Below are 16,743 nucleotides of genomic sequence, written 5' to 3'. Positions count from 1 at the left end.
GGTTGTCGCGGTAATGGTAGTTTACAGTCGCATTACTCATCCGGCGCTGACCCGCTGTCTCCACGTGACCCTGACCCGCACCTGACCCACCTGACCCGCATCTGACCCGCAGCTGCACCAGAGGACTGGCGCAGGTGTTGCAAAGAGGAGGATATGAAGGATCGCTCATTTTAATGAATCAGGTGAAGAACTTTATAAGTAGCGGGTAGATAGTCTTAGCGATACGGACTCCTGTCTATTACAAACTTAATGCAGCAATTTTTTCATAAGATAGTTAAAATAAGCAGCGTAGTGTAGAGTTAAATATGACTACAATACCTCATTTTAAGAACCGAGCAGCTTAACTTCACTGACCCTCCTATCCAATAACTCATAGCCAAAGTAGCGTTTATAATTGCTAGCGACGGCGTAGAACAATAAAAGTTAAAGTTTAAGGTTGTTTGTTCCAGGTGAGAGATTTATACGCTGCTCATAATTTTTATAATAATGATATGGAGCGGGAAGAGTCCCTTGGCTCTGGAGGGTTACTCTATATTGAAGAAAAACTAACGAACGAGCTGAAAAGCTGAACTGTCGTGAAATCGGCACGAGGTAGAGTCGTGGCTCGCGGAGCAGATCTCCGAAACTTATATACTTCATATTATATAGAGTGACCTCCCTAAGACAATGGCCGGCTCATAGGACGTACCGCTGTTCCCACGGCATATATTATGATGCACATATTATGTACTAATATGTATTGCTTATATTACGGGTCTGGAGCTTCGAGATCGGCGTTATTTTCTATTATTAGAAACGCATAATTATGATCTCTTAAAATATAACCTTACAAGAGGCGCGTGAACCATTATTCAATCTGTATCCTATAAGACGCATCAAAAACATAAAATTTGGTAATTCTATGTTGATGATAAAAGCTATAGGTGAGCACATTTCCTATTCATTCTGCTACAAAAACTGCTAGATCTAGTGCATCCAGTAACTATTCTATTACATTGCGGAATAATACGTTACATAGTGTAATTCCGTGTGATGAACGCAACATTATCAGTACAGTCTGGTTGTACAGCACAGCACAGAACAACGTGGACTCGGGTTACTCAGTGTTGTACAGTGACACTTTCTGTTTCATCGACGTAAAAATCAATTTATTTTATAAACCTTTCTAATGGTTATATCATACTATAGGACCTAAGAATAACCGAAACTACAAATAAAATATTAAAGCTAATTCTACCATAGAGGTATAAGTATAAGATATAAAGTTCATACCAGTCTATAAATTACAAGTTCCGAACAAACGCAAACTTTACAGGAGACAATATGGAGCAGAAGTAGAAAACAGTACACATGCATGTAGGTAGAAGGTAAAGTTACACAGACGTTGCCAAGTTTACGCAATAAATATGAAATATTATCAAAGCACAGTCTTATTATACAGTCGAAGCCACATTTATGCAATAAGTATAAAATTAACTTTTACGAGCAATTACATAAAAAAGGTACAAAGTTAAAATATTAAATTAATCGAACTTTTAAATTAAGCTTTCTAAATCGTTTACTTCTACTACAACATCGGTGCACAGATTGTCTTTACACAAATTATTGGCACAAGGCAGGCTGAAACTGTATCATCTACACCAACTTTGAGTTACAATATTTCAGCGTAGACTTATATGTCGAGCATGTACATTGTACATGTGGTATGACTTATGTCTAGTAGATAAACGTGAAGTTTGAAACCCCGGTGTGGATGAAACGAACAGATATAATGTTCCGAGCAGCCGCAGTCGGCATAAAGCTGTGAGTTTATTGTTCGTGCGATGGCGACAGAACAACACTCCAGAATATACTTTATGAAGATTGCAACGTCTACGTCGAGAGAGCAACTAATTAACTGTACTCCTCTAAAGGAAACATCATTATTTATGTTTAACTTGGCTCTAGAAATAGAAGGAAATTTCATATTTTGTATGATCTCTCCTTGGTTGATAATGAGATAATTGCAGCTATTTTATAAAATTTCTTAAAATAAATTTCATTGGTATCACTTAAAATCAAGGCCTATAAACATTCTGAGAGCTCAGTTAGTTGAACTTTCTATCAGCTTTTATGCACTGCATCCAATCACTCCACCGCAGTATAGTTACAGGTTACAGTGACATGTTGCGGTACAATAACGCTCGTGCACAATACTGGCAATTTCACGGTGACTAAAAGAGAAGTAGTCGCGAGCACGAACCGGCCATTCACGGAATGGAAACGTTTCGAAACTTGTCCGCAACACACGTGGAGGCTAGGCCTGCTACATCATGTCAGTCTATGTGAAATCTTAGCTTTAAGACTATCCTAACGAGACTAGTTATATCTACTAAATAAGTAGCTAGGCTCATAAAAGTCATACAAACACTCTACCTACTACAATGCCAAAAACATCAATCCAATTAATTAAATAACGTTACATTAACTAATGCATACCTACATGACAATGGAACTACCGTCTACAACAGATGCTGTGGCCAGTGATGATGAGTACGCAGATGTTAGTTTGCACATTTTCTAGCACAATCCTAAGCGAAGCTAACTATGTTAATCAAATATAGCGGTCCCGACATCGACACTTGTGCATGAGAACGTCTAACAAAAATATAGAAGAGTTAAATGTTTTAAGGTAAATCTCAGGTTTTACGACAGACAACAACTTTTATTTTGATTAAATATCAATAAAACTTTAGGCTCACACTCACGGCTCCACTTGAATCGTAATTCGTGAGGCTGTCGATAATAAAATTATATATTTGATCATCATTTCTGGAAAACGTGTTCAATCTTATTTTTTATTCATGGAATCTGATATAAATCTAAATTGCGCCTATTATGCGTGAGCTGAAGAAATAAATCGATACAAGATTTTTTATACTTAATGCTTATTGAATTGAATTGAAAATTGAGATTATGTAAACTATTTTTTTTTCAAACAGAAATCATTATAGGTACATTTTTCAAACGTTTAGATGTATAAAATGGCGATCTGTGTAGGTAAAGCCCTTTTCAGATAAAAACTGATTTTTTGTAAAATAAAAATACTAAATCATTACAAAAAGTTTTAAATACATGAGTAAGTATTATACCACCGAAATCTGCACTGACCTGTCAAGCGTGGAGACCTCAGCGCGCGCCCAGGTGACGACTCCCCACTCGTCACCGGCGGGCTGCGCGGGCGCCTCCTCGCCGCCGCCGCCGCCGCGCATGCCCAGCAGCCCCGACAGCCACGTGTACGACTTGCTGCGCTTCATGCTCTCCTGGTACCCATCACGATTAACACCATCACTCACGGGTTTCTGATACACTGGGTTGAATACTTTTTTTAACACTGTTGGTTTTTGTTTTGTTGCACTTGTTTTGTTCACTGCACTGGTGGGTTTGGCACTTGCACTTTTGATTGCAGGGTTTTATAGCACTTTCACTTTGTTTATAAGAGGCTCTCCAAACTGCGTATAATAAATCGTTTAGAAAGATTAGGTAATAGATTGTTTTGACTAATACTCATGCAGCTTACGAAACAATCGATCAATTAGCTACTGCCGCAAGACGAATATCTCACAACCAAAGCAATATCTCATGCTGTCAAATTGACTTCAAACATTAGCGTTTTTTAACGCGCTACAAAGTGTGATGATTTGAAATAAAAACTTTGTTTCCTACTAAGTAAAGGTCAAAGTTGATGTGCTGAATGATCTCTGATGAATTGATGATAGTTTCGGTAAACTTTAATCCAAGTAATCCCGTTATTTTCCCACAATGCCCGGTTGATCACGCGTGGTAGAACACGACCAAAAGCTGCACAACACCAAACTTTTTAAAAGGCTAAACTAAAGAGTACTCTTTACAAATTGTCTAGGTTATAACCGTTTGGAGAGGCTCTTGAAATGTTTGAGGCAATATTGACGGCGGGGAAGAATGGGTGCGTAATGAGGCCGACACGATGGCACGGATCTGTGAACAGAAAAAACGCAATTTTATGATGTGTGGAAACGTGTCGAAAATATGAAGTGGCGGGCGACGCGCAAATATGTTGGCGGATGAGATGTGTGCGCGAGTCGAGTGGGCTCGCTCTTCAACTACAATAAAGACGTAAGTTGAAGTAATTGCAGTGCGGCCTGAAATAACACGTGCTACATGGCGGGTCAATATTTGTTCACACCTACCACCACGCTTGAGTATTCAACATTGAGCTATTCGAAAATAAAAATATCGATGCGTTAAGCTAGAACATTGAACAAGTGAAGATGGTATTCTTAGAACCACACTACGGGAACTCACATTAGCTAGGTGCTGCGAACCTGCAATGATCACAGTCCAGCACTAAGTGAATGTGCCTAGTTGCAGCAAGAAGCGAATGTCCCGGAAGTGGGTGATCGGATCTCTGATGTCGTCGCAGAGATAGCTATAATGATAAGGCAAACGGTACACGACTAGATGGTAAATAAATAGGTCCTACACAAAAGTTCAAACGTTGTTCGTACTTATAACAATAATTGTAGATAACTGATGAATTACGTTAACATTCTTTGATTGCTTACGAGACTTTTCTATAACATTTAGGTTTTGATTTTTATTCTTTAACATTATAAATATATTTTGAAGATTCATGATCATTTTCAATTACTGAAGGGTATAATTATTGTGCCGTATCTTCTCCAGAAGGGCTAGTACGGGGCGCATTTAAGACGTGACAAGAGTTTTGCATCGCGCTCACTCACATCGCGCAACCTCAAGAGCGAGCGTGACGGAGAACTTTTGTCACGTCTTAATAGCGTGCCGTGCTACAGGGCCTGCAGTGTGCCGGAAGTGGCGATGAGAATGCATTTGCTACCGATAGTCGTATTAAAAGTTTAATAGCTTCTGAAGTTAGCAGCGTCTACATCATTTGTCGGTCGAGCTGGGAGGTCCCGGGTTCGATCCCCCACTCACCATGACGCGGCGGGAACTCCTCGACACCGACAAATTAAAAAAGTATTTCTTAGAACGAGAGTATTTAAATGTAACACGGATTCGTGGGAACATTCACAAATTCATACAACTGCTGACGGGAGAATGATCATTTCAATTTTATAGCCTTAATTTCAATCAATTTTCTGAAATGCAAATTCGTTTATTTGTTCGTAACAATTACAGCGTGTTTACTTTTAACGACGGCAATTATAATTTAATAACTTCAATAACATACAAAACCGATCGGAAATTGAATGGTTAGTGCTGCTGTACATCTTATGTTACACTCATTTATCATATTTATTCATTTCTTGTTGCATCTATACTCTATTTGCAATGCAAAAATAAATTTTAAATTGTGATTTTGGTCAATCTCTTTCATCAGTTATTATGGTTATCATGCCCTACACTCCTATTGTATGTATAGTCAGCTTGCCGCGCTTCAGAAATACGTACCTAATTAAGTAGGTAGGTACTTTAATTATAACCTTAAATTTTAAAAAAACCTAAATTGATATTATGACAAGTTATAGAAGTATATCCAACTCAAACACCTACGAGTGCGCATGCGCTATGCGTGTCGCCGGCGCCCGCTGATGTGATCTCTATCGCACTCTGCGTGCGCGCCCGCAAGGCCGCTCGGTCAACCACCTGCCGCCTGCACTTGAGCCAATACTACATCGATAAATCTGAACTGTGTATAGAGAGAGGTGGCTGACTGATCTGTAAACATACAGCTCCAATCAGTGGAGGGGTTGAGCTGAATGAAAAGCATGAGATCGGAAAGAGACTAGAATTAGAATAGGACCCTGGTAGGAAAACTTGGGTACATTCTTATGTTACTTTTAGATTCAAAGTTACGCTATTTTAGTAAATGCACAGAATCTAGGTAGTAATTTACTATACTCCGACTGCCGAACTCTGTTCGATAAGAAACGGCAATATATTTCCCACAACAAATACCCACCAAACAAGCAACCTTTACCAAACTAAATGTCTGTTTAGTGTCGAACAACTACCCGGAGAGGTGTATTAAATTATAACACAAGTGAATAGCGACTTGGCCGATAGATCACTGTTGCAATTGATATTCCGTGGCGGGCCCGGAGTCGGGAAACCCGTCGCGATAAATCCCGTCAGTCGACAGTCGCGGCTGGCACTGCTGTCGGTTGTCACTGCTATCGGTTGTCAACTGGTGTTTGGAAATAGGGCTTCTGTTTCCTTCATTATGCTTTGCTTACGTTAGTTACTGTTATAAATGCATAATATATGAGGTTCCCACGATTTGTGCACAGCGAGTATGATTGACTTGACGACTATTACCTCAGCAATGAAAGTAGTAATCTAGAGATATGATTTTTTGCGTCATTCTATTAACTTATTGATACTTATACGATCCGAATACATAAGTACTTAGGTAAATATGTTTTTGTTACCAAAATATACGTTTCATGTTTTTTATCTAGACTTCTAGCTAATTAACCTACATAATACTGTTTTATTAAATGTGGAAGTGGTATGCAAATTACCGGAAATGATAGCGATAGTGAATACAACAGTACCTGGTGGAATTAAACGTGATCAAACACAATGGTAGATAATTTGTATAACAATTATCACAATAGTATGTTTGTTCAAGCCACTCTGCACCAGTGTACCTGCCACGCCATATACCACACAATAGTAATCTCATTTATATCATCATCATGATTGACAGCATATCACATAATTATTCGGTACTCACATAATTGATTTTAAGTTTATTTTAGATTTATAATAATGTACCTATATTTAAAAGCCCATACCCTTATATATTTTAACCCTTTGATAACTCAGGGAGTGCATCAAGTTAGGCAGTAATTGGCCATGCTAACTTTCTGAACAAGAATGGAATGCTTAAAACCGTTTCGAAGAATATGCTTTCTGTACAATTTCTAGTTATCAGATTTTAAATTAAGTCTCTATTTTTTGAATTATTAGGTAATAGATAAGTACCTCTATTATGTACTTCAAAATAAAATCAGAAGCTACTGTCATAAATATCATAAGCACACATCGAATCTTGCCAAAGTTTAATCTCATTAATCAGATGTCGGACAAAATTCAAATCAACAGAACGTTCAGAATTGAGCTACAAAATGTTTAACACGACCGGAGTTTATATGAATCGGAGAAGTTAGGATTTAGTGCCAGCCTAATGAATTATAATAAGATTTAAGCGTGAGTAAGTAGATATGTACTTACCTACCTAATATGGAAATAAAAGGATATTCAATTTGTGGTGATTTATGGTAACTTCTATAAGCAACTAAAAACGTAGAGATTTATAATAAAGACTGGGAAATAACAAATTAGCTCCATCGGCGATCAGTTAGTGCAACAACTATTCAAAATCCTAACTAATATTATAAATGCGAAAGTAACTGTGTCTGTCTGTCTGTCTGTCTGTCTGTCTGTCTGTTACTCTTTCACGCCAAAACTACTGAACGGATTTGAATGAAATTTGGTATACATATGGTCTAGACCCTGAGAAAGAACATAGGCTACTTTTTATCCCGGAATTCCCACGGGAAAACCTTTTAAGGCGAAGCGAAGCTCGCGGGAACAGCTAGTGATATATAATTACATAGCTATGTAAAAAAAAATATTTTGTTATAAGTACATTAATTTTTGCTATGTAAAAAACAATACTACTCGTACTTTACTAATAACGCATTCTTAATAGATTGTAGAAATGTGATAGACAAGTAGAAAGAAAGCTCAAGAAAGTATTCGCAATACACACAACCTCACACGAGCACAATTACACCATCGTCATTAGCGGGGCACTCGCAACATCATCAACATAGCGCGGATACCAGATCAGCAATCAACCCGAGACGGCTTCATTACCCAACCCGGGTTCGATTACCGCACATGACAAATTAACCTTTACTTACAAATGACCCGCTGTACCTGTTCAATCACTGTTGGATAAATATATTTAATAAAATAAAAATTATATAGGTTTTTGCTCACGTGATGGTTCAAGGTCCAAAGCTCGGCGTGGAGGGCCCTCCCGATGCTTGAGTAATCCGTTTTAATCTTGAGGTTCTCACACACAAAATCACATGTCCACTTATAATCGTATACACAAATATAATGCCTAATAGCAGCTGGTAATATTTAACCGAAAATACAAATATTGCGAATATCGAGACCGCGCCGAAATACAAGAGAAGATAACCCGACGAGAGGCTGCCAACGACTGAGTAGGTTGTCAAAAATAAAAGAACCTACCCACATACAATTATTAAAGTGTTCGTCGGTACCGAACATTCTCCCGCCTAAGCAGTAACCGCTGCTTAAAAATAAATAAGTATACAAGTATATACGTACAACCGATTTTTTTTGTAATTAGTCTAAAGGCAGTCTAGATAGCCTACCTATTGCCCGCTTGAGCGTTGCTCCATTTGCAACCCGAATATCCGCTAATCTGACCACACCATCCGATCCTGGGTAGAGTTTAATTATCCGACCGCGATTCCACTGAAGAGGAGGGACGTTGTCCTCTTTCAGCAGAACTAAATCACCTTCCTTAGGAGGGGAGGTGGAGTCCGTCCATTTGACCCGCTGTTGCAAAGTGTGAAGATATTCTAAGTGCCACCGATGCCAAAAACTTTGTGAAATTTGCTGTAACAGCTGAAACCGACTTAATCTATTCATCTTCACATCTTGCAACGGATACTCCGGTAGAGCATCCAGCGGATGACCGATAAGAAAATGACCAGGGGTCAATACCTCCAGATCATGAGGGCTTGAGGAGATGGGACACAAAGGTCTAGAGTTCAGTACGGCCTCAATTTTGCAGAAAACCGTGCTAAGTTCCTCAAAAGTTAATTTTGTTTCCCCTATGCACCGTCTTAAATGAGTTTTCGCCGATTTAACCGCAGCCTCAAACAAACCACCCCATTATGGACAAGCTGGAGGATCAAAAATCCAAGTAATACCGCGCTTGGACATATTATGACCGATATAATTTTGATTTTGTTCCAAAAAACGATAAACTTCCCTTAAATAATTATCAGCACCCTTATAATTAGTGCCACAGTCCGACCGAATAAGGGAGGGCAAGCCGCGCCTTGACACAAGCCGAGACAAGGCGGCAATAAAAGCCTCAGTAGATAGTTCCGAAACCAACTCCAGGTGAACCGATTTTGTGGCCAGACACACGAACACGCATAAGTATGCTTTGGTGATTTTCGGATAGACGACCGAATGGCGTAGTGGTTAGTGACCCTGACTACTGAGCCGATGGTCCCGGGTTCGATTCCCGGCTGAGGCAGATATTTGTTTAAACACAGATATTTGTTCTTAGGTCTTGGATGTGCCCGTAAAATGGCAATAGGCCCGCCCCCTATTACATTGGGACTAACATAACACTCTGGCGAAAAGTGGGTGCAGAAATGCACCTCTGCCTACCCCGCAAGGGAGTACATTAGTACAAGGCGTGAGTGCGTGTGTGTGTGTGTGATTTTCGGATTCCGTAACTTATGTGTTTTGACCTGGAAAGGTCCAGCAAAATCCGTACCGATACCTTGAAAAGGTCTAGCCGAAGTAACGCGATCACGAGGCAAATTACCCATCAATGGCTGAGTCGTCAGCCCTTTCAATTTGTAACATTGAATGCACTTAAAAGTGACATTCCTGACAGCTCTCCTAGCTGAAAGTACCCAAAAATTCCGTTGTAATATAGCCGTAAGAGCATTTGGTCCCGCATGACAATTTTTCAAATGCAAATCCAAAATTAAAAGTTTTACGAAATGTCCCGATTTTGGCAGAAGCAAGGGATGTTTTGCTTGTAATCCGATCTCCGCATTTTGGAGCCGACCGCCAACGCGCAACAGTCCACGAGAGTCTACGAATGGAGTAAGACTCCTTAAATTGCCTCTGATCTGCTCGCCGTTACCTAGAGCTTCAATTTCCGAACCGAAGTGTTTCTTTTGAATCAAACTGACCCAACAAAGTAAGGATTCTTTCCTTTCTGTCACCGTTAAATATTGCTTTGAAATCCGATTATTTTTATTTTTACAATTATGAATAAATCTCCGAATCCAACCTGTAGCCGATATTAATTTATCAAGTGAACTATATCTATCTAAAATCCACTCAAATTCCGAATCCGATTCCGTTTTAGTAACTGCACAACATCTAATACCAGGCAGTTCCGAAGGCCTCTCCACCTCGCGAGAGGGCCAGGCGGACTCATTTTGAGTAAGCCAGGCAGGTTCCCACCACAATGGATGAGAAAGTAACGTTAAAGCCGTTGACCCGCGTGAAGCGACGTCTGCCGGATTCAAATTGCCAGGTACATGTCGCCAGGTGATAGTAACCGCAGAATTTTGAATTTGTGAAACTCTGTTAGCCTCGTATACTTGAAGAGTATGAGGTGATGTATTAATCCATGCCAAAGAAATCATACTGTCGGTCCATCCAACTATCTCCTCAAATTCAACGGATCTTTGAAGACAAAGACTCACATGATTGAGAAGCTTAACCAGTAGCACGGCTCCACACAACTCCAATTTAGGAATGGTGGGACGTGTCCTGAGAGGGGCGACCTTGCTCTTAGCCATGAGCAAGTGTACCGACACCGAGCCGTCTTGGTTACTTGATCGCAAATAAAGCACTGCCGCAAAACCTAACTCCGAAGCATCACAGAACCCATGTAATGAGTAGCTGCTTGCAGGCTTAGTCATAGTACATCGAGGAATAGCTAACCTTTTAAGGTTAACCAAGTCTTCCCGAAACGCTTGCCACTCACGCAACAAATCCGAAGGTAAAGGATCATTCCAATCGAGCTTGTTTAGCCAAAAACGCTGCAGTAAACATTTAACCCAATACACTACTGGGCAAATCCAACCCTTAGGGTCAAATATCCGGGCAACTACAGATAAAATAGATCGTTTAGTGTCCGAACTCGATGCACCAAGATTTAGTTTATAAGAAAAGACATCTCGAACCGGATCATACAAAACGCCGAGAACCGCAACCGTATGGGGATTTTCCGAATTTTCAAATAAGAGAGGTAATTGTTTATGATCATCAGGTAAACCTTGTAGAATTGCTGAGCTATTTGAAATCCATTTACGGAGCTCATAACCACCCGATTTCATTAAAGTAATGAGTTCTTGCTGAAGGCTCAACGCATCAGATTCCGAATCCGTACCAGTGATTATGTCATCTACGTACACATCTGTTCTTAAAACCGCTGCCGCACGAGGAAGGCTTTCACGCTCTTGCTCGGCGAGCTCCAAGATTGTTCGATTAGCAATGTACGGGCTACACCGCAACCCGTAAGTGTTAGTACACAACTCATATGTGAGGAGAGGCTGATCAGGAGACTCCCACCATAATATAAGTTGGTACTTCCGATCCGATTCGTCTATTACCGTTTGCCGAAACATTTGTTTGACGTCACAAATGAAAATAATTTTATGTCTCCGAAAATTAAATAAAATGTCCGTTATGTCCCTTTGTAATTTGGGACCAGTGTGAAGACACTGATTCAATGATACGCCCGTAGATGTGACGCAACTGCCATTAAAAACCACCCGAATTTTGGGCACGTCACCCGAATATTTAAAAACCGCATGATGTGGGATAAAAAAGTGTTCCTCGCCCGATTTATACTTAAATTTTGAAACCGACATATGTCCCAGTTCTTCATACTCCCGCATAAAACTGATGTACTCCTTTCTTAAGACCGAATTTTTCATAAGCCGTCTTTCTACCGCATGAAATTGTTTCTCGGCTATGTAACGAGACTCACCTAACACTGGACGCGAGGAAACAAATAAAAGTCGAGTAGAGAACCGACCGTCTGATAGCCGATGTGTATTTTGCTTATAAAGCTGTTCACACTCCTCATCAGCTGGGGTGATCTGTGAAACCGATGGAGGCTCCTCAACCTCCCAAAACTTTTGTAAAGCATCCGAAAGTGATAAAGCAAAAACATCACCTGCTGGCTCCGAAGTTACGTCAAACGAATGATCAATAGGTCCCAATAAAATGTAACCAAATACCGAATTATACGCCGTTAAACCGTTTGTACCTAAAGTAATTTTATCACCACCGACTAGCGAACCGTAAACATCCGAACCGAGTAATAACTCAACTGGTTTGGACTTATGAAAGAAAATATAAGCATTATAACGAAGAAAACTATAAGCATTATAACGAAGAAAACTATAAGCATTATAACGAAGAAAACTTGTGTCCCTATTGACACCGTCAGTAGTAATACTGAAAATAGTACAGTAGATTTAAATTAGATTTTCAGACAACGGGAGAGCATCATAGCGTTGATATAAAGATTGATTCAGTTCACTGCTCTCTCGGCTCAAAACTATCGAAGGACAAGACATTTAAGAATGAATTTAAATTGGTACATCAGAATATTCAGAGTATTTCTTCTGATGATGATGTCCTCCTCATCGTGATCCGATGACGGCGACCTCAGGGGCTAGTAGGACTTCTTCGGCGGTGGGCGCGAATGTGACTCGCGAAACCCAGCTTCGTGGCAAAGGTCCGGTTACAAGCATTGCAGAATAGTTCGCCACGGCCGTTGTAGGTGTAGTTGTAAGTGGGCTTCGGACGAGTCTTGCGCTGCAGGCGGTTGGAATCAAGAGTTTCTAGTCGGGCTTTTTCGAACTCATTTACTCTGGAGTGGACTGTGGAGCGCCATTCGTTGCGATTGTGGGCTGCTTTTTCCCAGCTGTCAGGTGGAATGCCAGAAGCAGTTATATGCCTTTTCAGAACATCCTTGTATCGCAAGTGCTGTCCGCCAACTGTTCGCGCACCTTTTGAGAGCTGGGAGTAGAAGACGGCTTTTGGTAGTCGATCGTCCTCCATACGTACCACATGACCACACCACCTTAGCTGCGCTTTCATGAGCATGGCTTCCATACCCTGCATTTGTGCACGCCTTAGCACTTCCGTGTTTGTCACTCGGTCTTCCCAGTTTATCCTCAAGATAGTACGCAGGCACTTCATGTGGAAGATGTCAAGCTGCTTTATATTTCTTCTATAGAGGCACCAGGTTTCGGAGGCATACAGCAAAATGGGAAGGACCGTCGCCTTGTATACAGCCAACTTAGTCATCAGTTTTAAATCATGAGATTTCCACACCCGTTGGTTTAGTTTTCCAAAAGCAGAAGCAGCTCTGGCAATTCGCACCGGAATCTCGGTGTCTAGACGATTGTCGTTTCTGATCTCACTTCCAAGGTAACGGAAGTGAGATACCACGTCCAGGGCACCATCTCCCAAGAAGATGTTGGGTGCTTCAGCTGGGCTTCCACGCGGAGGTTGAACTAGTATCTGGGTTTTGGAATTGCTGATTGTCAAACCAAATTTTTTGCAGGAGTTATGGAGGTTTGTTAGGTATGACTGAAGTGCGGTGTGGCTGTCGGCCATGAAGCAGGCGTCATCTGCATAGAGTGCGTCAAGAATTCTGAGCTGGCGACATTTTCCCTTTGCCCGGAATCTAGATAAATTGAAGATCCCTTTATCTGTTCGTGTGGTTATAGAGATGGAGTCGTCGCACCGCTGAAGAGCATCAGTAACCACAGCTCCAAAGAATATTCCAAAAAGTGTTGGAGCCATAACGCAACCCTGTTTGACGCCGCAGACCACAGGAAACCCTTCAGAAAGGCAGTCATCAAACTGCACCCTTCCCAGCATTGAGTCATGAAATTGGCGTATAATATTCACAAACTTAGAGGGGCAGCCGGATCGCCTCAGAACTTCCCAGAGTAGCTCCCGGGGAACACGGTCAAAGGCTTTCTCAAGGTCTATAAAGCAGAGGTATAGGGGTCGGTGTTGCTCAAGGCTCTTTTCCTGAATCTGCTTTACTACAAATATCGCGTCGATTGTTCCCCTGTTTGGCCGGAAACCACATTGACTCTCAGGTAGGATTTCTTCGGCTACAGCACTCAGCCGCGTGTTAATTATATGGGCAAGTATCTTTCCCGCCACCGAAAGAAGGGAGATTCCCCGATATGAGCCGCATTCGGATGCGTCACCCTTGCCTTTGTACAGTGTACAAATGGAGGCATCTTTCCATGCTTGCGGAACGTTTTCTTCAGCCCAGATCTTGAGAATAAGTTGGTGCAGACTGTTATGGATTGCTGGACCACCGTACTTAAATACTTCTGGAGGTAGGCCATCAGATCCAGGTGCCTTTCCATTCTGAAGCCGGTGGATGGATTTTCGCATCTCTTCTATGGTGGGGGGTTCGTCAAGTTCGGCGATTTCTAGCCTCTGGGGTACGTCGTCCAGACAAGATACATCATAGGTGTAGCTTGGAGGGTTAAAAACGCTTTGGAAGTGCTCGGTCCATCTGAACAGGATGTCTTGTTTGTTACTAAGACGTCTGGATTTATCAGCCGTGCGCATAGGAACAACCTTTTTAATTTTTGGTCCGAAGATGGTTTGTAGACTCTGATAAAACTTTCCAATCTGCTTAGTATCAGCCCAACGTTGAAGCTCTTCAGCTCTTTCAAGCCACCATTTATCTTTTAGGCTCCGAAGCTTCTGTTTTAGAGTCCTTTGGACATTATGTTTCTCAGATGTTGTGATAGTTGGGTTCCTAAGAAAGCGTCTATGCTCTGCTAGCAGCGTTTTAATTTCAGGGTCATTCTCATCAAACCAATCTTGGTGTTTCTTAGATGGTGGGGTGAGAGATTCAGTGACGGCCTGAGATAGGTTGTTAGCAATGGCCACCCACGATGAGTCAACGTCTGCCGAGATTGATGGATTCTTTGCCGAAATGTCATGAAATTTATTGTCAAGCTTAGCGCTAGCGTCGCTACAGTGGACAAGACTTGAACAAAGCGCTCTAATTGGCTTCTTATGTGAGGCACGACGAGGTCTCTGCAATACCATACGTAGTTTGGATCTGAGGAGGCGATGGTCAGTCCAGCCATTAGCCCCTCTCATTGCACGGGTTATGAGAACATCTTTCAGGTCTTTCCTGCGCACAATGACGTAGTCAATGAGATGCCAGTCTTTAGATCTTGGGTGCATCCATGTAGTTTTATGCTTATTGGGGAGTCTGAAGAAAGTGTTCGTAATGGCTAGGTCAAACTGAGAGCAAAGCGTCAGAAGGTCGATACCATTACTGTTACAGTTGCCTACACCATGAGGTCCCAGTACATTGGTCCAAGCCAGATGTTCCGTGCCCACTCGAGCATTAAAGTCTCCAAGGAGTAGGATCTTATCTGTGGGTGGTATGCTCTGAATGATGTTTCGGAGATCGTCATAAAACTTGCCTTTATCTTCATCTGAGGCCTTGAGTGTTGGCGCGTATGCACTGATGAGTGTGACATATTTATTATCGGCAATCAGAAGGCGTAGGGTCATTAGTCTATCACTCACACCTTTGGGTAGCTCAGTAAGCGATCTGGCTATACTGTTCTTCATGGCAAAGCCGACACCGTTTCCTCTCTTCTCGGTTACAGGTCTGCCTATCCAGTAGTATGTGTAGCCACTTCCTTTTTCGCAAAGTTCACCCTCTTCCAAGAGATGGGTTTCGGAGATTGCCGCTATGTCGACTCCGTATCTATATAACTCCTTGGCTATAATTGCAGTTTTCCGTTCCGGGCAGATATTGCTGTCGTTATCAATAAGAGTTCGTACGTTCCAAGAAGCAATGCAAAGGGATTGTTTGTTTAATTTATATGTTTTCTTGTAATTTGGACCGCGTGACGTTGATGCACATACAACCGCGGTTACTGTATGAGTAGGTTTTGGGGTGAACTTTGTTTAGGCCACCTTTTCTAGGCCCCTCCCTGGATTTGGGAAGGCAGTGCGTCCCTGAATAGGGCTGCCTTGTCACCAGGCGTGCTGCCGAGCTCGTCCTCTCACCACCATGAGTCCGAAGAGCGACCACTCTCGCCTGATCGCCTACGTGTAGCTTCCAGCTAGAGCCGATATTCCATCAAGATACGACTCTACCACCAGTACACTATCGCCGCAGGACTTGGTTTTTGAAATCGGAGTCTTTCTAAAGCCTGAGGTCATCTGCGCGTGAATAGATTTCAGTGAGTAAGCGGTTGCGCTGGTGCAGACTCACTCTCTCGTCCTAGCTTCCCTGGGACCAATGGAGCAGTTGCCCGCCACGACTGGAGGAAAGAAGGATGCAGTTTCTAGCCGCCGGTTTCCCTGACCTCTACCGGACGCCCTTCAGGCCTTCCACGATGCCTTGCTACCCCGCCATGTCCGCCAGCATAAGTCGCTTATCAGCCTTTAATGTGCCTTCTGTGCCGGGGCAGTCTTTGTGAGTTATACGAGAGGTTTCCGTGATGCACCACATGTTTCATGCCCGTGTGGCGAGGCTTGCCTCTTCCGCCAGATAAGCCGTGTTGACACCCAGTGTCTCCGCCTTCTCCACCGTTGAGGTCTTCACCCGTAACCCTGGGCACGGGTTCTGCGCTATACCCCGCAGGCCTGGGTCCCTGGACGAACTCAGCCACCAGCTCACTCCGGCCTACTGAAGAGAGAGGTGCCCACCCCCGCGACGTGGACGCGCCGAACAGGAGCTACCCCAGTGGGGCTCAGAGAAGGTGTCTCTAGTCCCCCTGGGGCCGGGTTAATGATCTTGTATGTTACCAAGACCAAAAGGATTTCTTCTAAATTGTTAGAAATAGAACTTTTTTCGGAAAAATTTAACATTGATTGTTTATGTATCACAGAACATTGGTTAGACGA

General features: G+C 42.1%; 2 protein-coding genes across 3 annotated transcripts in view; both read right to left on the bottom strand.

The window, feature by feature from the left end:
* LOC105384052 (protein prickle-like) overlaps positions 1 to 16,743 on the bottom strand; it is a 333,604-nt gene that overhangs the window by 293,346 nt on the left and 23,515 nt on the right. For both annotated transcript variants that reach the window (XM_048627919.1, XM_048627920.1), the window contains exons 2-3: positions 3,910 to 3,996; positions 3,151 to 3,491 (exon numbers count right to left, since the gene is read on the bottom strand). In XM_048627919.1, the coding sequence (XP_048483876.1) occupies positions 3,151 to 3,296 (146 nt within the window). In that variant the 5' untranslated portion in view covers positions 3,297 to 3,491; positions 3,910 to 3,996. The remainder of the gene's footprint in view (positions 1 to 3,150; positions 3,492 to 3,909; positions 3,997 to 16,743) is intronic.
* On the bottom strand, positions 9,526 to 12,134 carry LOC125489994. The gene is made up of 3 exons (XM_048627894.1): positions 11,955 to 12,134; positions 10,193 to 11,918; positions 9,526 to 9,539 (listed from the first exon to the last, which is right to left on the bottom strand). Exons 2-3 carry the CDS (start codon positions 11,751 to 11,753, stop codon positions 9,526 to 9,528), a joined length of 1,575 nt encoding a protein of 524 aa, XP_048483851.1. The 5' UTR covers positions 11,754 to 11,918; positions 11,955 to 12,134.

The sequence above is a fragment of the Plutella xylostella genome, chromosome 19 (genome assembly GCF_932276165.1).
Source record: "Plutella xylostella chromosome 19, ilPluXylo3.1, whole genome shotgun sequence".
In the NCBI taxonomy this organism is placed as follows: Eukaryota; Metazoa; Arthropoda; class Insecta; order Lepidoptera; family Plutellidae; genus Plutella; species Plutella xylostella.
This window is presented reverse-complemented; position numbering and strand designations above follow the sequence as displayed.